The sequence below is a fragment of the Pectinophora gossypiella genome, chromosome 14, assembly GCF_024362695.1.
Source record: "Pectinophora gossypiella chromosome 14, ilPecGoss1.1, whole genome shotgun sequence".
NCBI lineage: Eukaryota > Metazoa > Arthropoda > Insecta > Lepidoptera > Gelechiidae > Pectinophora > Pectinophora gossypiella.
The window spans coordinates 3,062,485-3,089,591 of NC_065417.1; the positions used below are offsets into that span (position 1 = coordinate 3,062,485).

Here is a 27,107-nt window from a genome sequence, read left to right on the forward strand (position 1 = left end):
AAATATCAGGTAAAAATTAATATGGCATTCAGAGTGTCTTATGATTAATTAAAAGTATTATTTACAATAAAAGTTACATTTTTATTCTAACTAAAATACCTTTATGCTATGTAATAAAGAGCAAGGAAGCAATAATCTTGAGAATCAACTAGAAGTTGAAAAAAAAAAAGAAAAAAATAACATTCTTGCTTTGAGGTGTAAACATCCAATCCGTATAGGTATATGATCTTTGCCAATCCATATTGCACAAAATATGGAAAACAAAAATCATTGTTCTTTTTTAAATTATTTTTGAAATAAGCACGATTCTAATATTACCCTTGCTCTTATACTTAATTAATTATTTTAAAGTATTTAGTACAGCTGTTACTAGACTTTTAGGTACAAAAATAAGTAAGTAATTGACAAAATAATTGTCATCTCTGATTAACAGTATCGGTAATCAACATTGCATTGTAATTGTACAACATTAAAACAATAATAATATACATTCCATTAAAACAATAATTAGTCACGCTAGGTAATTTGACACATACATCAAATCAAACATTCTCTGTTAGAGTACGCCCCACACAGTTCGTGGCACGAACAAGTCCCGCGGATTTTAATGGTACTTATTGATAAGTTATATCATACCTCTATATAAAGTCGCATAATTCTATGCAGACTCCGCCGCGGGATTTGTTTCGTGGAGCGGATTTTATTCACATAAATTCGATTCGAGATTCTCGTTTTAATTTTTTTTTTCCTTCGCCCATTTAAAAGATCAGGCTAAGATACCATTTAAAGAAAGGCTGCCTAGTTATCAGTAAGCTACAAATGTTTACCCGCGCTTTCCTTACGTTTAAAAACTTACTCGTTCTAAAAAAATATGAGCTGTCAAAATTGGCGCTCAAAAACGCGACAACCTAAAAAGGTCTTTTTCAGTACCTACTAAGTTTGCTTTCTCTGTCAGAATATCCTTTCGCACTTTCTCTGTCAGAATACTTGCCGTTGTATTTATTATACCTATCACTGTGTCCGTTTTGTCTGTATGGTTTTTCACTAGCACTGTAGTGAATCTCGGACGGGCCTATGGTCTTCGACCAGTGGTGGGTCCAGTAGAAGTCGTCTGGGTATCGTGGGTAGGGGTTCTCTCTGCATAACACCACGCAGTAGATCAAACTGCCGAGAAGTGTGATGAAGCCGAATATGAGGAAGACTATGCCTAGGATCCTGAAAAAATAAATAAGAATGTGTTATGAACCTAAAGACAGTTTAAACATTAAACAGGGGGTTGTGGGGGGGGGGGACATTTTTGCAATTCATCTAAGAAAGCAATATTGTCTGTTGACATTATGTATTGCATTGCGCACTTACTTTTATATGTGCAAATGTCAAATTGCAATATTGCTTTTTTAGATGAATTGCTTCGATGTGGACTTTTTAACCCCCCTAGGGCTAACATGCGCAACGTGATAAAATCATCGATCCATCCAATGAATTTTGTCGAAATCGATAAGTTTGTTTATTTCCCTAACATGCGTGCCACGTGATTTTGTTTGTATATTGCCGGACCTGACTTATTTATAGTCCGTTCAAGAATGATCTTCATAAAAGGTAAACAAATATGGCTGCCGACATTTTTTATCTGTGTCAAACTGCATACTAGTGAAGTGCTGAATTGATTTTAGCTCAAGTTATTTTATCAAAATGAACTGACTCTCTTGGGTTGTTTGAATATTTTGTATGATAATATTAAAATATATATTGTATGTTTCTTTGTGGTTACACTAATTCACTTTGAAAGTCATTTTTTCTGCGTATTTCGGCTTATTAAGTACAGTACACTCACTTAAGTTATTCACGGAACTGACTCGTTTTCCTGACCTGAATGAAATGTCTCATCACTAATCGTCAAATTGACAGCTAGCCACAGATTAACAAGAATTTATGATGTCAACTTTTTTGTGTGAGGTTTTGTTTGATTTTTGTTTTTACATGAAAAAATGTGTTTTTAATAATTATTTTACGTTAATTTCACATTGAGCTAAGAAATCATACATCTATTGAGTGCTACGGATGTTATTAGAAGAATACTTTGCGTAGTTTAGGTGAAATTCGAACATTCTTTGTAGTAACAGGTTTGTTTACCTTTTATGAAGATCATTTTTGAACGGACTATAGGTGCACATATTAACAACAATCGACAAAACGACATAATTATATCGTCAGAATCGATAAAATGACCGTGACAAAATTTTATCAAACCCACGTCACCCACCTACCTACTGGTCAGTGTTTTTAAAACATAATCTTTTTGTTTTAAAAGTTAAAGTAAATGGGAAGTTGCTAGGTAAGCGTGTCCCATCTTATCGTGAGGGCGCACGTAGGTAAGTAGGTACCTAAATAACGCTATCTATTATATTAACGTTATCAATAGTTCTCCATTTTTTGTCCTAAACGGAGACTTAGATAGTATGTACTGTTGTTTATAAACGTATTGAACACGATTCTTACGATACAGGCTTTGCCTAGTGTGTGTGATATTGGCCCCGATTCCTGCAGACACCGCCTAATTTTATTTTAGGTTATATCCGTCATTTTCGTATCCGTCGAAAAGGAAAGGGACGGATGATTCACAGCTCTTAATTTTAGGAAGAATGAGTAAATTAATGTGTCAGGTTATTGACTGACGTAAAATTTTTAGACGGTTGGTTTAGATTTGTGCTTAAAATTGACGTGTGTTCCATATATTTTATGCTTGTCGATTACCCGTCCCTTTCCTTTTCGGCGGATAAGAAAAGGACAGATATAACTTAAAATAAAATTAGATGGTATTTACAGGAATTAGCACCATTGTCTCTGAACTGAAAAACGTAAACTCAGTAAAAAATTGTAAACTTACACTAATAATGTAATGCTGTTTATGTAAAAAATAGTAGATAGATAGATAGATAAAATACTTTATTGTGCACAATGGACACAAAATACAGAGATAAGGACAGCATATACAGAAAAGCACAACATGCTACAGGCAGGATAGTACCCTTTTTTCTGAATAAAAAATATTATCATTATTATATTATTAAATTTAAAAAAAATGACGTAAGCGTTAAACTGTGACTAGACTGTAGTCATAAGTAGCTGGGAAACCGAGACAAGCGGGCATTTCTTTTCTTTAAGTACCTACCTATACGATAATGAATGATTCCAAAAATCTTATACAAAACATAAATCACAATCGTCAACCGAAAATAATGTCACAAAAATAGACGCAAGCGCATCCCAAATTACGTGAACCGTTACGCATTTTCCTTTACGTATTTAAAAAGAACTAAAGTGATTTTAATGTTCAGTGGAACAATCTGCCACGGTTTGTGATTGTGATTCAATTGTCGCGATTCTTCGTACCAGATTCTGGGTTAAACGTGCGCTCGACTCGTGTGGGAAACTGTATGGAATGCGCTATTTGCTTTTATTCAAGACTAATTGAATTTGGATGTACTTATTGAAAGTGCTAAGTACTTATGATAGGTTTGTGAATGGGGCGTTTGATCTCATTGCAGGACCAGGAGCATAGATTAAAGAATAATAAGGAACTCCAAAAGGTAAGTTCCTCAAAATCAATATAGATGGCGTTGTACATACAAACATACATAAACTCACGCCCGTAATCCCTAATGGGGTGGGCAGAGCCACAAGTAATCAAACACAACTTGCAGCCACTGTTGATATGATGTCGTAAGCTGGATATGATGAATCTTATGGTGATAAGGGGTCAGCCTATCGCCCATAACATTAGTCCATCATGTTAGAGGACACAATCCCTCTGTCGGTTTTTACGACATGCCCGGGAAGACAAGCAGCTGAACGTGTTCTATGTTTTTTATTTGCTCCCAGAACAGCATAGAAGCATTAGATGGCGTTCTACATATTTGAAAATAAATTAAAAGTACATAAAAATGTACACCACTGTCATAAATGGATCACAAATCAAATGACCTCACTTATCACAAGCACGTGACACACCGGCCTCTGTGGTCCAGTGGTTGAGCCTTGGACTCACGATCCGGAGGCCCCGGGTTCGAAACCCGTTGGGGACATATCACGAAAATCACTTTGTGATCCCTAGTTTGATTAGGATATTACAGGCTGATCACCTAATTGTCCGAAAGTAAGATGATCCGTGCTTCGGAAGGCACGTTAAGCCGTTGGTCCCGGTTACTATTTACTGATGTAAGTGAGTAATCGTTACATGAGCCATGTCAGGGGCCTTTGGCGGCTCAATCATCACCCTGACACCAGGGTTGATGAGGCTGGTATTCCACCTCTTGATGAGAAGAAAAAGCATCTAGTATTGTATATTATATGGATTGTTGCTTACCACACAAAGAGCGGCTCGAAGAACTGCAGCACGATGACGAAGCCGAGGGTCACGAGGATTAGGCCCAGGTTCAGCAGCAGCATCAGACAGCACATGCCCTTCACGTTCGGACAGAATGGGTTGGGTGCCGCCATCGCGTCCACTTTCACTCCCGCCTGTAAACACACATAAAATAAGACACACGATATCTGAATAGGGTATTTTACTGGGTCAATGATAAATTAAAATGCTGATCTAGAAATAGAAGCTAGTCTGAGATGATCACCAATCTATCTCATTATACTTTTCGACTTATATTCGAATTTTATTCATGAATCAAGTAACAATGAGTACGATTAGATTTATGTTAGGTAAGTTAGTAAGTAGATTTAATTAGTTAATTAAGTACCTACCTACTTACCTCCTAAATTTTCGCATGCTTATATCTAGCGGATCATGTGATACTTGGAACATAAAACCTATCAACAGTTTTACAAAACCATGAATCCTATGCGAATAAATGATTTGATTTTGATGTTGACCGCTTTTATTGATGACGCCACAGGACATATTTCTATACAAACTAAAAAGAAAACTTTGTTTTCACGTTTGTAAAAAGTATTTCGTTTGACTAGGTTGTCGAGTAGCCAAACGCCCCGGTTCAAATCCTGGTATCTGACTTGCGCCAATAAGTTATTAATTTACTTATATAAGTACGAAGCTCATGACAATACCAATTGGGATAGTCAGAGGTACACTCATTGCAAGATGAACTAAGTACCTACCCACGCCACCTTTCTGTTAGATCAACGTGATACGTGTTGACAAATGCAACATAAGCTTTGTGTGTGTGTGTTTTTTTTATTTTACTGCTTTTGAAATTAATTATTATTGTACGGGTTATTAGTTTCTGTCACCCAATGGTGATCAATATGGTACACCAATGTGTTCCATATATATATATAATTTTTTTTTTTATTTTTTTTTTTTTTGACGTGACTTATTGTAGGTTTGCCGCAGATGGCATTAACTACTTGGCCGGACAAATGGGGAGCGCTGAAGGCTCTCACCCGGTACAACGTTTAAGACAACAGGCCTGAGGGTGCCCAGTTGGGCGCGAACCTCGGCTCAGGGCGTCGTCTGAGAGGAAAAATATTTGAAAGAATTAATCGACCCTAGTGGGTCGATAGCGATAAGCGCTGAATAAGGGAAATCGTCGACCACGCCGGCGGGGTCGGTATCGGGAACCTGAAGTGTTTGGTGTCGCGAGCTGATTGGCTGCCTCTATGGCTAGTGTGTTCCATATTAATCTCAGGAATTTATATCAAAAATGGCCGTAAGTTGTCGCTGCCCTTGTGGATTGCATACATATAGGCGATTCTCACACCGCCCCGCACGATAACACACAGAATATGCATCCACGCGCGTTCATGCGGATGCATTTTCTGTGTGTTATCGTGCGGACTGTGTGTATAGAAAACGTCTATACAAACGGAGATACAAGCAACGGAAGAACACGCATCCACGCGCTACGCTGCATCATGCGGGGCAGTGTGAGAATCGCCTCATGGTAAGTATTTTACCTTTCTGGACACTTTGGAGCGGTGCGTGGAGGCGACAGAGGGCGCCACCGCGCTTCGGTACGAGTACACGCTGCGAGGCGCTCGGGATTGCCGACTGAAACAAATAAATGATAAATTATACTTTTGCGATGGAAACAGACAGTTAATCCCGTGCATTCATATCTTCTAAATAATCACTAGCCTTATAATAATCTTTTTTGCAATGTTTCTGTGCAACTACTGTCTTAAAAAAGTTGAAAGGCAAATTCTGAATGTCAATGGGAATCTTATTGTAAAAACTCTTAGCAGTAAAAAGTCTTAGGGTGGTATTAAGAAAGTAATCTCAGCTTCGAGACTGCCCTCAAGATCATGTCAGTGTGACAGTTCTCATATAAAAACAGAGACTTGAGCATGATCTTGAGAGCAGTCTCAGCTGAGATTCATTTATTAATACCACGCTTAGTGTCCGTGAGGATCCAGCTCAGTGAGCACTTTTCGAGAGTTCGTAATCGTCACAGGTGTTTGGAACCCGCGCACGCCTACTAACACGGGGAACTGATTATTATTCTGATCAAAATAACGAGAAGCAATATAGGTAGCAACATAATTCAATTCACAAATAACATACACATACATAAACTCACGCCCGTAATCCCAAATGGGGTGGGCAGAGCCACAAGTATTTTTTTTTTATTTATTTATTCCAAAAAAGGTACAAGTTTTCTTAAAAAAAAATAATTTCGCCAAACTTATACCAGTTTGTTGGCGGGCGCTCTTATAACTAAATGAGTATGCACCTTTTGTTGCTTAAAAGAAATTGCTAAATACTTAACAACTATTACAATGGTGTGATAATCGACCTTACTACCCACACGATAAGAAAAAGATTACGATGCTTATAGCGTTTATACATCGATAATGAAAAGAAATAATAGGTAAAAGATTAAAGCAAAGATTCCTGTCTCCTGTCTAATCAAAGACAACTTGCAGCCACTGTTGACAAATAACCATTATTTTTATATATGCTTCTGCCATTACATTGTATTTTGTAATAATTATGTAATTCGGGTTCGATTCCCGATGGGGACATTGGCAAAATCACTTTGTGAGACTGTCCTTTGTTTGGTAAGGACTTTTCAGGCTTGAATCACCTGATTGTCCGAAAAAGTAAGACGATTCCGTGCTTCGGAGGGCACGTTAAGCCGTTGGTCCCGGCTATTAGCCGTAAAAAACACCTCCACCAACCCGCAGTGGAGCAGCGTGGTGGAGTATGCTCCATACCGCCTCCGGTTGATTGAGGGGAGGCCTGTGCCCAGCAGTGGGACGTATATAGGCAGTTTATGATGATTTATATTATGTAATTAGAAATTAAGTAATTATCACATTAAAACTGTACAACGCCATCTATATTGTTTTTGGTGAACGTAACCTGGAGTAAGACTACTGGGAATACGGGGAAAGTCCCTCATTTTAGGCAGACATTTAAAAAACCCTTCCGAAATTTTATATTGGCCTATTGGCCATATTACCTGTAGGTAATAGCTAACTGTGTGTCTGTATATAATTCACTTACACACGTTAAACGGATTGCATATGAGCCAGATGCCTATTTTAATCGCCGGGGTTATTCATTCATTTTAAAATGAACAGTTGTCACTCTGTGAATCATCCGTCTCTTTCCTTTTCGGCATATAAGAAAATGACGGGTATAAAACTTAAAATAAAATTAGGTGTCTGCAGGAATCAGGGCCATTATCACAATTTACAAAATATAATTTCGCGGTTAAGTATCTGCCACTACTTTCAGTTCACGACCGTCCTAAATCTCACGTCACGTGTCACGTATGTGTGTATGTTTGTCACGATCGGAGACTCCTGCGCATCCACCACTCTCATGCTATTGTCTCTCTCAAACATTATGGTATTGTTTATGTTCACGTCGTTTTGATGGACTACTTACTTGTTGGCTATGGGTAACCTACGCGATATGGAGGGCCTGCTTCGATTCTCAATGGGGACATGATCGAAATCATTTTGTGAGGCTGTCTTTTGTTTGACTAGGAAAATGCAGGCTGTATCACCTAACCTGTTTAATCCGAAAAAGTCACAAAAAACACGAAGGCACGTTAAGCCGTTGGTCCCAGGCTACTACTTAGACATTGCCACCAACCCTCACTGGAGCAGCGTGGTGGAGTATGCTCCATACCCTTTCGGTTGATCGAGGGGAGGCCTGTGCCAAGCCGTGGGACCAGTGACGTCCCGTTCCCCGTAAGGGCACAGGCTGCTTTTCTTTTATAAATTGTTTTTTCTTGTATTCTGGTAATAAAGTCAAGTGTTTATAATTAATGTTTTTTAAAAGTCCTTTTATAAATAAACGTTAAGGTTAACTCCTTTTCAGCGGATAAGAAAATGACAGGTATAACTTAAAATAAAATTAGATTGCGTCTGCAGGAACTAGCACCATTGAATAAGAATGCAGTCATAATTTAATTACTTACACTATTTGTTAATGGAACTATGACCTTATAAGTAATTACTTGTAATAAAATTCACTCAATCCAAATCGTGCGCAAGCCAGATAATAATGTGTTAAAACTTCTCCATTACCAAACTAATCGACATATCAATGATAAATTATCGCCTGTCGGAAACTACTGCAACTGACCGCCAAAAAATCGTTACATAATCGATAAAAAAAGATCGATTCACTTCACTCTACTAGCCTTGAATCGCGGAATTGAGTCAATTGAATTGTGTCAAGTCGTGAGCGGATCTGAATGAACCATCATTCGTCAATTTGCTAATGATAAATTGTAGACATGAACTTCAATTACTATTATTAGCGCTTGTAATTAGATATGAAACTTTTAGAGATATGGAGACTAGGGAAAGCAATCCCGATTCGAGATTGCATATTCGAGATCCCGCGTGATTGGAAATATCAATCCAGCTAGATCCCGAATCTCGTCTACACATACATACATACATAAACAGCCTATACTATACGTCCCACTGCTGGGTACAGGCCTCACCTCAATCAACCGGAGGGGGTATGGAGCATACTCCACCACGCTGCTCCAATGCAGGTTGGTGGAGGTGTTTTTACGGCTAATAGCCGGGACCAACGGCTTAACGTGCCCTCCGAAGCACGGAATCGTCTTACTTCTTGGGACAATCAGCTGATTCAAGCCTGAAAAATCCTTACCAAACAAAGGACAGTCTCACAAAGTGATTTCGACAATGTCCCCATCGGGAATCGAACCCGGACCTCCAGATCGTGAGCCTAACGCTCTAACCATTAGACCACGGAGGCTGTCGGAGGCTGTGACTGTGTCGAATCTCGTCTAGTTCATAAAAAATGTAAAGTTAGGATGGCTGAAAACGTTGAAAACTGCTTGTTTGTAATAGTTTTATATTTTATATTATGATATTTTTTGAAAGAAAACAAAAACCTTCTTTCTTCAATATTACTAACTAACTTCTTTGGAAATCAGCATAATCAAAACAAAAAGTATAACTCAAGGAGAGTCGCGCAATCCCGTCAATCTCGAATGGGAGGCAGCATGTCATAGACAAGCGCCATCTTTAAATTAAAAAAAATAGTAGAAACTTTTGTTTCTACTATTGTATTGTTTTGTTTTGTTTGTTTTGTTTTGTTCGTCAATCAACAACAATCAACAAAGTTATACCAATCTACAATCTAATTTCTTCATATTTCTTCATGGGATCTCGTCATATTAATGCTTCGGGATTGATCTCGAAAAAATAGACGAGATCTCGAGAGATCGGGATCCCGAACGATCGGGATTGTATTCCATAACGGAGACATATTTTATTGGGTCAAACATGACCTTATGTTACTTAATTGGCTCTCACTGGGCAATAAACTGAAATACGTGGCCACTAAAGTATAGGTACGTATAAGATTTATCGTAGACACGACACTACACTGCGTGTAATGACACAAACTAATGAAATATAATTGAATATTGAATCCAAATACATTTAAGATAAATCGAATTTCGTAATAAATTACACCGTCGCATTCAAACAACTTATTTTTTACCTTTTTTCAATAAACGTCCTGTTGAGTTGACACAACAAACAGAAACTTTCTAAACGCAAGAAAAAAAAGAGTTCCTAACGAGACGAGCCACGGAACCCTTAGTCATTGTAATCTGAACAAATATTTACTTATAAATAAGTTGTCAAAGCTTCTATAGAAGAAAAAAGTTAATAAATAAAAAAAATCTTTTGAATAAACGGTCTTTAGTTCAGAGTTCCGGAACCCTTACTAATGTGCTAACTCACGTCACAGCCACGCTATTTCAAAATTCGAATCTTTGTTATTACTCTTTTGTATCGTAGATTAGAAATATTTGAAGTACTACAGAGTTATAGACGAAGTACTTTAATAGTATAGCCATGGAATAAATGAATTGGGTAGTGTCCTAGGTCAAAGATAAATTATGAAATTCTGATTACTAAATAAACGCAGATCCTAAACATTTTATTTCTTCTATCTAACTTATTTATGAATTTTAATCAATAAAATCATAATAATAAATCCGATAATTTATCATGTTTTTCTATGACGTCACAGGGTGTTTTTCAAACAATTTTTTCGTGTTTTAACGTATATGTATTCAGGTAAATAACAGGCATGCTTTCAGATTTCTATGCTGGTCTGGGAGTGGATAAAAACCATAGAACTACTAACATGCCTTGATGAGCTTGGTAATCAACCTCACAACCCACACGATAGAAGAAGAGAAGGTTCAATGGGAGTAACTTAAAAGTGAGTTATGTGTGAGTTCTGTTGGTACTGGCCCCTTCATTAACGATTTGACAAGCAATAATAAAGATTTAGTTGCGTGCGTTCAAAGGATTTAATACGAGCGTTTGGAAGTCGACACAAAGCCACGTTAAATCCAATGTCGTGACAGTGCAGCGTGATATTTTTTCCAAATTGTTTATTTTGGAAAGTGGTAGAATAGGCTCAATGGTAATTGAAGATGTCTGGAACGAAGTATTTTACCGGGAAAAAAGTTGTTACTGAATAATAACAAGAAATAAAAATAGAGGAGCCATTGAAGCTAGGAGCGAGTAAAATGGGAAAACGAAACACTTTTTTAACGTTCAAATTCAAATTATACTTTATTGCAGCAAAATAAAATCAAATACTTCACATTGTAGCAATTAATATAAGAAAGCAATGTTGCTATTTGACATTTGTCGACATTGCACCCTTACTTTTATATGAGTATATGTCAAATTGCAATATTGCTTTTCGATGAATTGTTTCAATATGGCCTTTTTAACCCTGCTGCTGCTTATCTTCCTGGAAATGTCATAAGAACTCCCTCATCATATCCAATCAACTTTTGACTCCGTATTAAAAGTGCTCCTTCCTCAGGTTGATTGCTGGCCTGTGCCCAGCTGTGGGACGTATAATATATAATAACTATCATCATCAGCCCATTAACGTCCCCACTGCTGGGGCACGGGCCTTCCCTATGGATGGATAGGGAGATCGGGCCTTAAACCATCACGCGGGCCCAGTGCGGATTGATGGTTATTGACGACTGCTAGTGCAGCCGGGACCAACGGCTTAACGTGCCTTCCGAAGCACGGAGGAGCTCGAGATGAAAACTTTTTTTTTGTGGTCACCCATCCTATGACCGGCACCGGCCCTTGCGAAAGTTGCTTAATTTTAACAATCGCAGACCGAGCACGTTTACCGCTGCGCCACCGTGCTCCTCATAATAAGACCATTTATGTTATCTTTCGAAAATAGCTGCAAGTCTTCTGATTAGTTCTGAACACCCCATAACGGCTTATGGCATAATTGAATAGGCAGATATTTTTTACTAAACATCGAAATAAATGTCATAGAGAAACGTGAACTATTTGTTGCGTTTTTCTTTATATTAAAATAATTAAATAAACTAATAAACCTTTTCTATTAGTTTTAGACTTGTAGTATATATAATTTATTTTATTACACCACCGAACTGAACACTCGAGGGTGTTGGAGCTTTGTGTTATTGAAAAGTTCTTTGTCCTAATGAAAAGAAAGTTCTATTAAAACAACATAATTAGGTAGTTTAGGTCAAAGATAAATTATGGAATTCTGTTTTTTTTTTACTAAATAAAGACAGATCTAAAAGTGACAAAAAAGTTTTATATTTTCTAAGTATTTAACTTATTCATCAATTTTAATCAAGGAAAATGTAATAGAAGTGCGACATTTTGTCACGTTTTTCTATGACATGACAGGTGCATTTTCATATATTTTTTTCGTGTTTTGACGTTCAGTAAAAAGTAACTGATTTGACTGGTTGGAGACTACCCTATTGTACCATATCCAACAACAAAACAAGTGGGAACAAACATCTATTAAAGTAAGTTAATTTCGATCATTCGATCTACCGTGTGAATCTACCCGGAATCCGGGCTCTAAGGGCCATGTGTCACTAAGGCACCATGGTGGCGCCACCACGACCTCGCCACCAAGTAATTAATGTATGCAGCTAACACTGGTGTCTTGTTGGTTGCGCAAACAGTGGAAAGTTAACCAAGTTGCAAACAATTATAACAATCGACAGTGACAGCGATACAAATGTATAAGATTGACATAAGGTGCCATGCAGGGTGTTATTTATTTATTTATTTATAAAATATGTACACCAACAGCTTATATAATAACCATTAAATAAAATAAAAGTTACATCAGGAATTACGGTTTTAGTGACATCGTAACGAAAAGTTTGTAATTTGTGGAATTTTCCGTCGCAAAAGTATAGAAAGTAATGAAAAAAACAAAACAAAAAGACATGAATTTTGCGATGGAACGTTTGCATCTTGGCTAAGGGGGGCGCCAAAAGTGTGCGTTACCCCAACAAGAAAGTATCTCCTAGAGTTATATGAGTAGAACGTATAGTTGGTGCCTTATCTGCTGTAAATGTGCCCCCACATAAAAAATGTGTGCCCCCTGTCGTTTCGAAAAAAAATCGAAAAAACGATTCTTGCTGGGGTAACGTTTTTCTAGCAGGAAAATTCTAAACGAATGATCGGAGAGAGAAAAACTGTGCATGTCCAGATAGCTTATATGTGTGCCAAAATGTGCCCCCAAAAATAAAATCTGTGCCCCTTCAGATTTTCGAGATATTGCATTTCCTGCTGGAGTAACGTTTTGATGAATAGTATATCTCTAAAACCATTGCATGTGCCCCTGTAGAATAAACATACGCGAGTAGCTCTTAATGTGTGCCCCTTTGTGCCCCAATTAGATTTTAGAAAATATTTATAGTTTTCAAGTTATCGCGGTTTTATGAAAACCCGAAAAAACATCGCAGCGCCTAAATGAGACAAGGCATAACTTCGCTGAAAACTGTATTCGGTCTTTCTTGACGCTAATAATAACCATACAAAGTTTCAAAAATGTTCATGCATGCGTTTTTGAATAATCTTGCTAAAAGTAAAAACGATGGTGTCATAACTTTGACGGCAAAATACAAGGAACTGGCACAATCCCAGATGTGTAGGTGTAAACCAAAATCTTGTGCCTTTAGTCAAAAATATATGGTGAAAATATTGAGCTTCAAATGTTACGCATTAAGTAAATATAAACAAAAAACCAAAATATGTAAACAACGGCTGGTTATCCGACCAAATCTGAATGACTACTAAAAAGCGACGGATTCATACTTAACGAGGACCTTCTTTATTGGACGTATTATACCTAAGCTGTTGTCCTTACAGTCGCGTTCAAAAGTTTTGAGGGCTAATTAAAAAATATATTAAATGCACCTTGTGACTATATAAATGAAACAGCTTGTTGATGTGGAAATTATTATTTACATTAGTATAAAAATACAGGTATGTCACAAAACAGTTTGGTCACGATTTTGAGCATGTTAGTCACATGTACATTTTATTTGAAAATGGCTCTTATAAATGTACTTAATCATGTGTAAGGTCATAGAAACAGCTATTAAAATATAATCCAATAACAACTTTATTTTATTAGTTATTACTTTTCTACTTCAGTGTACTCAGGCACAACACGTGTGAACCGGTTAGTGAGTAAAGTAAAGAAGGTCATCGATATGTATGAATCCGTCGCTTTTTAGTAGTCATTCAAATTTGGTCGGATAACCAGCCGTTGTTTACATATTTTGGTTTTTTGTTTATATTTACTTAATGCGTAACATTTGAAGCTCAATATTTTCACCATATATTTTTGACTAAAGGCACAAGATTTTGGTTTACACCTACACATCTGGGATTGTGCCAGTTCCTTGTATTTTGCCGTCAAAGTTATGACACCATCGTTTTTACTTTTAGCAAGATTATTCAAAAACGCATGCATGAACATTTTTGAAACTTTGTATGGTTATTATTAGCGTCAAGAAAGACCGAATACAGTTTTCAGCGAAGTTATGCCTTGTCTCATTTAGGCGCTGCGATGTTTTTTCGGGTTTTCATAAAACCGCGATAACTTGAAAACTATAAATATTTTCTAAAATCTAATTGGGGCACAAAGGGGCACACATTAAGAGCTACTCGCGTATGTTTATTCTACAGGGGCACATGCAATGGTTTTAGAGATATACTATTCATCAAAACGTTACTCCAGCAGGAAATGCAATATCTCGAAAATCTGAAGGGGCACAGATTTTATTTTTGGGGGCACATTTTGGCACACATATAAGCTATCTGGCCATGCACAGTTTTTCTCTCTCCGATCATTCGTTTAGAATTTTCCTGCTAGAAAAACGTTACCCCAGCAAGAATCGTTTTTTCGATTTTTTTTCGAAACGACAGGGGGCACACATTTTTTATGTGGGGGCACATTTACAGCAGATAAGGCACCAACTATACGTTCTACTCATATAACTCTAGGAGATACTTTCTTGTTGGGGTAACGCACACGCGCCAAAATCAGCTAAACCTGACCCACCCTGGCTGGCAGCCCCGGATCTCCAGGGGAGTATGGATTGGAATCACACACATTGAATGGGTGGCTGTGAGTGACATTTTTAAAAGATTTAATTAGGTATATTTCGGTGGCCGTAATCGAAAAAAAAACTGTATTTTGAGTGGCTCCACTGTGAGGTCTTGCACCACGTACATATTTTGCTAGGGCCCCTGAGCTAGCGTTAAAAATATCTGTGCCATGGCGCCAAAACTTTATAATAAGTTGCCACATGAAGTTCTGCAGTACACAAGTGTCAAAGAGTTTAAGAACCATTTATTTAAATTACTAGTAACGAAGGCGTATTATAGTGTGTCAGAGTTTTTAAATGATACCAGTCTATAAAAACAAGAGAATATGCTATTAAGATTATATTGACTTGTTAACTGATTTTTTCATTATTATATTTAGATATTTATTATTATTTTAGTTAGGTATTCTTGATTGTTAATTATGTGGGTTTTTTTATTGGTTACTTTTATTTATAAATTGAAATTTATGATTGATATATTATTTTGCATGACATTTAGGAATTATTATTACTGAGTTAAAATTTGAATTATGTTATTGAATTATTTAAGTCTGAGTTACTTGAGTTTATTTAAGTTCATATTATTATGTTGATTTCTCAAGTTTAGTTTTTTATATGAATGACAATTTCAAATTTGTATGCCAATTCTTGGCTGAATGTGCTGAGACCGATGACAACACTGTAATATCTTGTAACACGCAATATTCACAAATAAATATTTTTGTATTTGTATTTGTTAATTTTGTTGGTGGCGCAACCAGAGTCGCTTAGTGAGATGGACCCCTTACCAACCAGCGGAAAAAAACAAAATTATCAGACACGACGCTCTAATCACAAGAGCATTAGTTCCCGACCGTGTCTAATTCGGTTTCTTCATTCGTCCTTGGAGGCGTAGCGTAACAATTCCAGGGTAATTCAGTTCCCTGGTAACTCAATTTCGGAGCATGACATTTTAATAGCCCGATGTGTATCGAACTTTCTTCCCGGAATACGTGTCGACATTTTGTGAGTTTTTTATTATTTTAGTGGTAGCCCAGTTGTTAGAACGCTTGCCTCTCACTTTGAGATTGCTGGTTTGGTTCCAGCACAGGCCTAATGTAATTTAGGCACAGGGAGCTTTGCGCACGTCTAGTGGTCGCATCGGTACTTTAATAAAATGAGCACTTTTCACTATATATCGTCTTTTACTTCGTCACACAATTTTTATATACAATTTTTAGCCAGAGCTAGATTTCCTTCACACGGAACAATGACAAGTGAATTCATAATAAAAGTAAGGGTACAATAATAATTTTAAATTTCCAAATACCCTACAAAATATTAATATTTATAACATAAATAAGTTTGTTTCCTATGAACAGATTAATAATAGGTAGGTTCTCGTTTACAACTGGTTCGGACCATAGTGCTGTCGATATCACCTAAACCGATGATTGTCGAATTTGTCTTCTAATTCATGTTTGGCTCATACAATTCGCAAAACAATTCGCCTCCAAACGGGATCCCCTCAACCTCTGCCATATGACTTGCAAACTATAAATTACTGCAAATATTGCACTCGGGCCGTTGCAGTACCGTTGGCGCAGTCTGCCGTATCCAGATTAACTGGGGGTCTATAAATTGTCCCAGGTTCGATCCCAGTGCGACATTATTGCTGCGGTTCCGCCTGTGTTGTTAGATTAGCGGTTTCTGATATTGTTGTATTGTGTATAGCGGGTAAGGCAGATGGGTGGGAAAGCATTTTGTTCGGAATAAGTTTATTTATTTATTATGTACTATACCTATAGGTAACGTAATCGTTAACGTTGACCTCCGTGGCCCAGTGGTTGAGCGTTGGGCTCACGATCCGGAGGTCCCGGGTTCGATTCCCGGTTGGGGCATATCACAAAAATTACTTTGTGGTCCCTAGTTTGGTTAGGACATTAACAACAACTGGCTCATCATCAGATTGTCCGAAAGTAAGGTGATCCGTGCTTCAGAATGCACGTTAAGCCGTTGGTCCCGGTTACCACTTACTGATGTAAGTAAGTAGTCGTTACATGAGTCAAGTCAGGGGCATTTGGCGACGCAATAGTAATAGATATTTTTGAATTTACCTTTCTAATCGTCGATTACGTTACCTTCTTCTTCTATCGTGTGGGTTGTGAGGCAACCTCATCAACCCCGGTGTCAGGGTTACTATTGAGCCGCCAAAGGTCCCTGACATGGCTCATGTAACGACTACTTACTCGCTCTAAGATGATTAAACCGTATATCGTCGCCACCAAAGCGCCTTTTTGAAAAATTATGTTCTGATGTTTTATTCTTTAACAAAACTATGAATTATTTCCATTAACTGATTGATAAAACAATTATTTACCTGGTATCAAAGTAGCTTCTATTCTATTATGAGGTTTTGTTAGCAAAAATCACGTTCGAACCTCTATCGTGTTAGTAAAAAAAAACATTCAGTCCTTATGTTGACTTATTCAAGATAACATAAGTTCACGACTGTATCCCAATAGGGGTAGTCAGAGTACCTACACCTAAGTACACACGCTTATTTAACATGCTCGGAATGAGCAGCTGAACATATTCATTTATCTGTTTAATTCTATTTATCATTTAATTTAGCACGTTCTGTAAAGGTTGTCTGGAAGAAATTGCTTTAGCAATAAAGCCGCCTTTTGTACAAATTGTTTATGCAATGTTTTTCTTTTGTGTGCAATAAAGACTTGGACGGAAGGCAAGAGGGAAACTACTGCTCTATTTTTCCCTAAAAAGTAGCATGGAGAATGCTACACCGACAAGAGCGTGGCTCTTAAATTAATGATGATGATGTAATAAAGAGTATAGAGCGTAGAGTATTGTATATTTTAAAACTCTTCTCAACAGCAAAGAAGCTTAAGTAACATTAACAAAAATCACCCTCGAATGGCTTTTTTACCTTTGATGGGTTTGCTCTAGGCTCCAGACTTGCTCGAAGGCATTGACGAGGCCTAAGATGGAGCGAGCTCCCCAGAAGGTGCCTGTTCACCCTGGCCCTGAAAGCACCCGGGTTATATGCATTCGGAAATACAGAAGACGGCAGAGAATTCCACTCCTTAGCAGTGCGCATAATGGCCTAGAAAATGACCCCCCTCCTAGCGATGCAATCCAGTTAAGGCGTCAGCATTCAATCCCACGGCATCCCCACACACGTCGACCAATCAGACGGTTACATTGACCGACAAAGGTTGAATTCAGTCACCGTTACTGGCTAAGTCCTGGCCTAATCCCGAGGAACGGCGATAGAAACGTGTTGAATTATCTAGCCTTGCGTCCCCGAATTGTTGGCAGACGGGCGGGCTGAATGCAGGAACGCGACTGAAGAAAAAGTTGTGAGGTAAAAGTGACACCCGTATTTCTTTTAATTATAATATCTAAATAAAAAAAAAACTAATATCAACACTAAGCCGTGGTAGCCCAATTGGTAGATCGCTTGTCTCTCACTTTGAGGTCGCAGGTTCGAATCCGGCACAGACCTAAACTAATGATTGTCGAATTTGTTTTCGAATTCATGTTTGGATCGTAAATGATTATCACGTGCTCAGCGGTGAAGGAAAACATCGTTAGGAAACCCACATTCCTGAGAAATGCATTTTTCAGAGGTATGTGACATAACCTGTATTGGGCTGGCTTTCCCTTCGCGGGTTGGAACGTCAGACAGGCAGTCGCTTCTGTAAAAAACCGGACCTGTCAAATCATCAGGTTAGGTAAGCGGACCTTGTGAAAAATGGGATGATGCTAGGGAGGTGATGATGATGATGAATATAAACACTAACACACTAATACAATACCACTATAATAAAAATCCTCTCACTCATAACCGCAAGTCATATATTTATGAATGCAACGAAAACGCGGCGTTCAACCGTGCGTCGACCCAGTACCGGAGCAAAACAAAACCTTTGCATTAAACGCGTCAGATTGATGGAAAATTACCCATCGGGGGTAATCGGCGCGCGCGCACCGTTGTATGACTCATCGTACATGCAGATTCAGGATACTATAGTGTACTTATACAGGCTAGATTATACAAACCTATAGCTCGATCTTCTATAAGATACGAAAGTAAATAACGTAGTAGATAGGTCAATCTTCTGCTCTCGTGTGGGCTGTGAGATCAATGATGGACCAGCACGGCTAACATGATGATGGGTTGATGAGGTTGGTACTCCACTTCACAACCCACACGATAGAAGAAGAAGACGGCTAACATGCGCAACATGATCTTCTTCTTCTTATCGTGTGGATTGTGAGGTGGAATACCAGCCTCATCAACCCTGGTGTCAGGGTTATTACTGAGCCGCCAAAGGCCCCTACCCCTGAATAAATCGATCCTAGTGGGTCTGATTGAGGGAGATCGTCGACCACGCCGGCGGGGTCGGTATCGGAGTGCCTGACATCCGTGGCACGTGATTTTGTTCGTTATTTGACTGAACGACACGACTTATTTGGGTCGGAATCGATAAAATGACCGTGTTAGTCCTACTGATCAACCATGGTGTCAGGATTATTCACGACTATATTCTAATTGGGGTCTGAGGTACCTACATCGATCGCAAGATGAAATAAGTACCGCACCCCACCGAGCTCCCTGTTAGACCCACGTGATAGGTGAGCCGTATCGCCGTCTTGGTCGACACAACTGTGTTAGTGAAAACCGCACTTAAGATAAATTAATAACTCATTACAATTTAACCACCAAATCTGCCATCATAAAATAATTTCGAAATCGGTTACGAAATCCTAAAAAATACTAATATAAACTCACGAGGTTACCTATCTTAAGTTCGATTTTTTTTCTGCTGAATTTCATTAAACAGACAACTTTTCGACTATTTTCGTTTCGGTTTTTTTCACTTCGCCGAAATCACGTTTGCCTAAGTTTCGTTTGACTTAATAACAATTCCTTTCTTTGTGGTTACTCCGACGTTTCATTTGTAGGAAAAACTATTTTCCGAAGTTACGGTTGGTCAATTTTATAAAAAAAAAATACTTTGTATTCCTTTTATGTTTTACTCTTTTACACACCCTCTCACACACACTCACGTACAACTACATTCCACACAAAGAGAGGATCTTTCTTTCTTTCTTTCTTTCTGTTTTTTTTGTCTTTTTATTTTGTTACGCCAGTCATTAAAACTTTTGTATTTCTTTGTTTTGGTAACATAAGTGCGTAAACAGTTTAGCTTAAGTAACATAAATATCCAGGAGAGAGGCATCATAGGCTGTAATACAAGTATTTATTTACTTAGTCATCTATGGTACCTACCTATTTATACGTGTCCAAGATTTAAAAAAAAAAAAACATTTTGTCCAAAATATCATGATGCCGAACATTCATTACACTATTGTCAATAAACCTTCAAAATTAGTGACCTTAAAAGGTCTTCACCGCCGCCTCTTGGCCCTTCGGGCCTCGATGGTCACAAGTAACCTAACCCATTCGGCTACACCCTTCGGAACCTATATCTACAGTGTCGGGGTGCCGCGAATTCCCGTGACTGCTGTCGTTACGAAACAAATCTTCACCGCCGCGTCTCGGCCCTTCGCGCCTCCATGGTCACAAGTAACCTTAAGATAAATGAATAACTCATTGGCGCAAGTACCGGTACTAAGATTCGAACCGGCGCACCCCGTTTGAGAAGCAAGCCGATGAAGCACAAGACCACTGTGACTATAATTAACATACATAACATAAACGGCCTATATACGTCCCACTGCTGGGCACAGGCCTCCCCTCAATCAACCGGAGGGGGTATGGAGCATATTCCACCACGCTGCTCCACTGCGGGTTGGTGGAGGTGTTTTTACGGCTAATAGCCGGGACCAACGGCTTAACGTGCCCTCCGAAGCACGGAATCATCTTACTTTTTCGGACAATCAGGTGATTCAAGCCTGAAAAGTCCTTACCAAACAAAGGACAGTCTCACAAAGTGATTTCGACAATGTCCCCATCGGGAATCGAACCCGGACCTCCAGATCGTGAGCCTAACGCTCTAACCACTAGACCACGGAGGCTGTTTGGCTATAATTACTACAAAGAAATTGTCGTGAGGATACTCTGTATGCTACTTTCTTACATAGTTAGCACCTAACTAGCTTGTTTGTACAACTGTAATTTAAATAAAAGCCCATGTTTATACCACTTTCTTTTCCGGGTAAAGAGAGAGGAAAAGCTATTAATTTCTGGACATATCTATACGAGTATGTACAGTCATGATCAATATCATGTACCCACTTTAGAACCCTGTCGCACTATCACATTTGACATTTAAAGAGCCTTACGGTTTAATTTGTCAAAAAAGTTAATGTGACATGGTTTCAAAGTGTATACATATTAGTACTCGTGACCGTACGGGAGTGTTAGTGATATCATAACGAATACGGAGAGGGATGATTCAGTTTTATATTCTGAGTTAATATCAAGTGGAATTTTCCATCACAAAAGTATGACATAGAAAATAATTAAAAAAAACTAAAATAAAAATCATAAATGTTGCGACTGAAAATTCCACTTGATATCATCTAAGTATCATGGTCTGAATCTTCCCCCTCAGTATTCAGTACGATGTTACTAACACCCTGTCACCCTGTATACATAAACAGCCTACATACGTCCCACTGCTGGGCACATGCCTTCCCTCAATCAACCGGAGGGGGTACGGAACATACTCCACCACGCTGCTCCACTGCGGGTTGGTGGTGGTGTTTTTACGACTGACGGAACCAACTGCTTAACGTGCCTTCCGAAGCACGAATCATGTTACTTTCGGACAATCAGGTGATCAGCCTGTAATGTCCTAACCAAACTAGGGATCACAGTGTTTTTTTTGTGATATGTCCCCACCGGGATTCGAACTCGGGGCCTCCGGATACGGATTTGAGTGTAAAGCTAACTAAAGTATGGAAAAACAAGTATCCTTTTAAACCTACGTCTTATCTTATCTATCCTAACTGATCCCAATGCTGGGCAAAGGCCACCTTCAACGTTCCACCTCTGAGGTCGTCCCACCATTTTTAAGAGTAATCGTTACATGAGCCATGTCAGGGGCCTTTGGCAGATCAATCATAACCCTGACACCAGGGTTGATGAGGCTGGTATTCCTCCTCACAACGCACACTATAAGAAGAAGACTCAAATAAACACAGATTTTACTACCAACATATGTTGTTTTACTATATTTCGTGAATAATACTGTTCTTTCATCTCTTGGCAATAAAACTTTATGTATTTCTGTGAAATTGGATTATTACATAGTTTCACAATATTATGTTGGTATAAGTAGCTCCTATACTGGTTGAGAGCGAATTTAATAAGTACCTAAAAATTTACTTAAAAATTTAAGAAACCCCCAACCAAAAAAAAGTACTCAATTATTATGGAAAAAGGTTAAAAATGCTAAACGCTATAAAAAGCGAAAAATAACTTATCCCACATATGCTTGCAAGCAAACTGAGCGTGTAACATTCCTATCACACTTAACAAACGGCCTGATGACTTTGAAGACCTGAACTGACTTCCACCAAACATAGCCAAGAACACTCTCGACTGATATACCTTTCAAACAAAAAAAAAACCGGATTAAAATCGGATCATCCGTTTAGGAGCTACGATGCCACAGACAGACACATACACACAGGCACGTCAAACTTATAACACCCCGTCGTTTTTGCGTCGGGGGTTAAATAGGGGTTCTCAAACATGGGCCTGAGTAGCCTGAATAGCCTGAGTTCATTACCAGAATATCAAAGGTTTTGTCAACAAATTTGACAGTGACTTTTTTTTCTTGCAATCATTACTGAGTACAGTTTCCAGATTACTTACATCGTCTCTAAACCTTGTAAAACTTGTTCAACTGTATGTCCCTCCTAGAGTTTATACGAAAAACGAGAAACTATTGTCTCGTTTTGTAGCAACGAATTTAGATGCAGATGAATAGAATTACGGCGATTATTCACACCGTGTCCTAATAATGTACGGTGCTTCGGAAGGCACGTTAAGCCGTTGGTCCCGGTTACTACTTACTGATTTATTTTATTTATTTTATTTTATTTATTTATTTTGATGTAAGTACGTAGTACGTAGTTGTTACATGAGTCATGTCAGGGGCCTTTGGGCGGCTCAATAGTAACCCTGAAACCATGGTTGATGAGGTTGGTACACCACCACACAACCCACACGATAGAAGAAGAATAAATTTTGTCGATATCGATAAGTTTATTTTTTTCTCTAACATACGTTGCACGTGATTTTGTTCGTATTTTGACAGAACAACATGACTTATTTGTGTTCACATATTAACACCAATCGACTAAACGACTTAATTATATCGTCAGAATCGAAATGACCCTGACAAAGTTTTATTTCGTCGCGCATGTTAAACCTACTGGAGAAGAATTCAAAAGAATCTTCTATAAGTACGTATACAGTCATTCCCCTGCCGTCCCAGGCCTAGTAAACATGTTCGACGCGGCAAACATTACCCAGATGCGCGCACGCAGCCATTTATTATTTTATTGACGCATTTATCATTCGCGACGCGGCCAACTGGCCTAGTCGGGTCGGCTTGATTTAATACAAACTAGGGAATTATGTTCCTGTAACTGTATTATGATTTGGTTGATTTTATTACATGCTCCGGGCTTCGGAAGGCACGTACAATCTTCGCTGCTTTTGTTTATATTCATTATGTACCTTATACAACGTAGCATGATGAGTGCGACATACCTCTCGTTTTTTTCGTTCTAAGCTTTAAACTTTTAGTGCGAAAGAGACAGATATATCTCGTTCCTTTCGCACTTTACTCAACCCATATAAGAGAAAAATAATATATAATAATGGAGATTTCCTACCAAAAATACGGCCTCCGTGGTTCAATGACTGAGCGTGCGCGTTGGGCTCACTAAGGTCCCGGGTTCGAATTCCGGTGGCGACAAAAACATCTTGCGAGCCCTGGTTTGGTTAGGACATTGCTGATCATCCGATTATTCGCAAGTAATATGATCTGTGCTTCGGAAGGCACGTTAAGCCGTTAGTTTCGGTTACTATAGGTGCTACTTACTGATAGGCCCGCGGGCGGTGAATCGGGGGATTCGCCGTTCGCACATGGGCTTTCCTGGAGGAAGCGGTTTGCGAATGTGTTCCTCGCAAACTGCTTAACAAGGAGTGTTCACGTGTGGCACATTCACACGCACCAGAGCAGGGTCTGGAAACGGACGAGCACCGACGGGTTTGCGGACGAATGCTCGCGCGCCCCCGCGTCCCGTCAAATGGTGCAGGCAGGAACACCGTTGGGTTTTAGTGGGTATACCGAGGTGGCAACACCCGGGGAGTCCCACATAACCACGTCGTCCCCCCGGGCGGCGTGGTATGCGTAACGCATTTCCCAACGTTAAAAAAAAAAAAAAAAAAAAAGGTGCTACTTACTGATGTAAGTATGCAGTTGTTACATGAGCCATGTCAGAGGCCTTTGGCGGCTCAATAGTAACCCTGACACCAGGGTTGATGAGGTTGATCATCCTCCTCACAACCCAGATGCTAGAAAAAGAAGAAAAATAGACAAACTTACCTAATTTCAGAAGGTGGTCGATACGCAGCGCTGGTGACGTACACATCAGAACCTGAGTCAGCCCGTGGAGATCCGTTGGAGTGGTGTCTCCTACCGTTCCGATGGTCACCATTTCGGGGGTCACCGTTCCGATGGTCACCATTTCGGGGGTCACCGTTCCGATGGTCACCATTCCGGTGATCACCGTTTCTGTGCTCGCCACCGCCGGAAGGTGAGCGCGTTCTTTCGTCCATTGTCTGAAATAGGATAGTTTTAAAGTTAATGTCCTTTTAAGAATTTTTAAAAAGCTTATACAAAACTTATTTGGTAGAATAGTGCTTGTGTCAGGCCCTTATGTGGTAGATAAATATGTAAGTACGGTAAAATAAAAGAAAATGAAAATTATTGTTTATTTATGGTAAAAAATTACGGATCTCAATATACTTGTAATCTAAACATTTTCATTGATCTGGTAGATAATCGCTAGCTATCTGATAAATAGCTATAAGATAGTTTACTAGGTTATCAGGAGTATCTGATTACAAATCTACTTTCATGTCTTCAATCTCACTTCTTCTATCGTGTGGGTTGTGAGGTCGTTAACCAACCTCATCAACCCTGGCGTCAGGGTTATTATTGAGCCGTCAAAGGCTCTGACATGGCTCATGTAACGACTACATACTTACAATGGCTTTAACAAATTTATTTTTTTGTTTGAATTAAATTTCAGTTGGTTTGTAGCGACATAATAGATATGCAATTTAACAATTATTTACTACTTATAGTGTTAGTAAATACTAACACTTATTTTAGATCCATACTTTTACGACGGAAAATTCTGCTTAATATTAACTCAGAATCATGATCTGAATCACCCATCAAAGTATTCGTTACGATGTCACTAACACCCTGTATTAATAATTATGTGATATCGAAGTAATTAATGTGCTATGGTACAAAATATCATGCTTTTGCAATGCATTCAACCCATACGCAGATGATAAATACTCGCAATAGTACGGTCACGAGCATTAATATGTATACACTTTGGTACCATGTCACATTAACATTTTCGACAAATTGAACTTTAAGTCTCACTAATTGTCTAATATGTTAGTGCGACAGAGTGCTAAAGTGGGTAAGTACGTTATATTGCTCATGACTGTACAAAGACCATTACTGTCCAAACAAGAGAACCATAACCACCGAAGATGCCACGAAATGAGTCGTAAATGCGAAAATAGTCGAAGTACCTATACGTTTAGTTTACAATTGACTAGTCAGGCACAACGGGGTTTCAATAAAGATGTTGTGATTGGTTGTACAGTTGTTGCGTTGTGATGGGTGTACGTTGCGCTTGCGATGTTATGAGACCATCAGAACAACAAGTGGTCGACAAGTTTGCTTGAAGGAATTTTATTGTGTGTGGTTTAAGTCATAAAAGTCAAACTGCCATGTTCCGCTGAAGCACACACCGGACACTCCTTACAAAAATGTCATTGCCGCCTAACGCGTAAGTGCGAGTGAGCCAGAGTGAGAGAGCGAATAGGGAATAATAAATAAGACTACGTATAGAACGGCAACTCTCCGTTCCCCACCAGCGGCCAAGCTAGGTTTACCTCACCCCCCTCGGTCTTACTTTAGTCTTCAATCGTATGGCGTCAGACGTCACACACACAGATGCGCGTGTACGATAACGTCAATGTGTAGTGTCTGTATAAAACGAGGTGTTTTGTATGAAGTGTCCGGGGTGTGACTAGAGTCAGTCAGAGAGTTGCCTTTCTATACGTAGTAAGTACTATTCTTTATTCTATGGTTTTATTTATTCTTCCACCTATTGAAGTAAAGTGCGTTTGTGAAGCTACCTACCTATATGGAAAAAAAAATCTAAAATGCGTTTTATTTACTATTCAAAATAAATAAACATGAGATAATACCGTAAACTTTCTGCCTACATCCTCTGAGAGTACCTACTCTAACGCAAATATTTTCGAAATTCGAATAATCGCACACGTTTCCATCTTGTACGCACTGTTGAATTCGCCAAACATTCGATATTGGCATTACATTCCGTTGGTAATGTGTGTTTTCGTTAGCTTTTAATCGGCTCAGGAAATGATTTTGACGTTCCACGACTGGCGTTTGGATGATGTTTGCTGAAATAAATCCGTTGCATGTTTATATTTGTTTGACTCGTGCGTAAATATTTGACTAGTTTTCATTTCATACGGCTGTTCTATTTGTGCGATCAACTCGTAAGTATTAGTTCGTTCTCGGAATGGTTTGCTGTATTGAAAAATTTATATTTTGTTTGTAATGTTTTATAGAGATTAGACGGCTGGAGTTTATGTATAAGGTAATATAAATCGGTAATCGGTCATAAGGTTCATCATATCCAGCTTACGACATCGTATCAACAGTGGCTGCAAGTTGTCTTTGATTACTTGTGGCTCTGCCCACCCCATTAGGGATTACGGGCGTGAGTTTATGTATGTATGTATGTAATATAAATCGAGCTAGGTACATTGACCTCAGCTGTGCCAGATATTTTGAAACCATAGTATAACAATTCTCGTAGTACTTAATGTTTACCTGAGCAATGTTTAGTACAAAA

At 38.6% G+C, this 27,107-nt stretch overlaps 1 protein-coding gene across 4 annotated transcripts in view; it reads right to left on the reverse strand.

The window, feature by feature from the left end:
• Positions 1-758: 758 nt before the first annotated feature.
• The window catches only part of LOC126372532 (uncharacterized), a 163,241-nt gene continuing 136,892 nt past the window's right edge, over positions 759-27,107 (reverse strand). For all 4 annotated transcript variants that reach the window (XM_050018350.1, XM_050018347.1, XM_050018348.1 and 1 more), the window contains 4 exons: positions 24,515-24,750; positions 5,929-6,022; positions 4,367-4,521; positions 759-1,215 (listed from right to left, as the gene is read on the reverse strand). In XM_050018350.1, the coding sequence (XP_049874307.1) occupies positions 924-1,215; positions 4,367-4,521; positions 5,929-6,022; positions 24,515-24,750 (777 nt within the window). In that variant the 3' untranslated portion in view covers positions 759-923. The remainder of the gene's footprint in view (positions 1,216-4,366; positions 4,522-5,928; positions 6,023-24,514; positions 24,751-27,107) is intronic.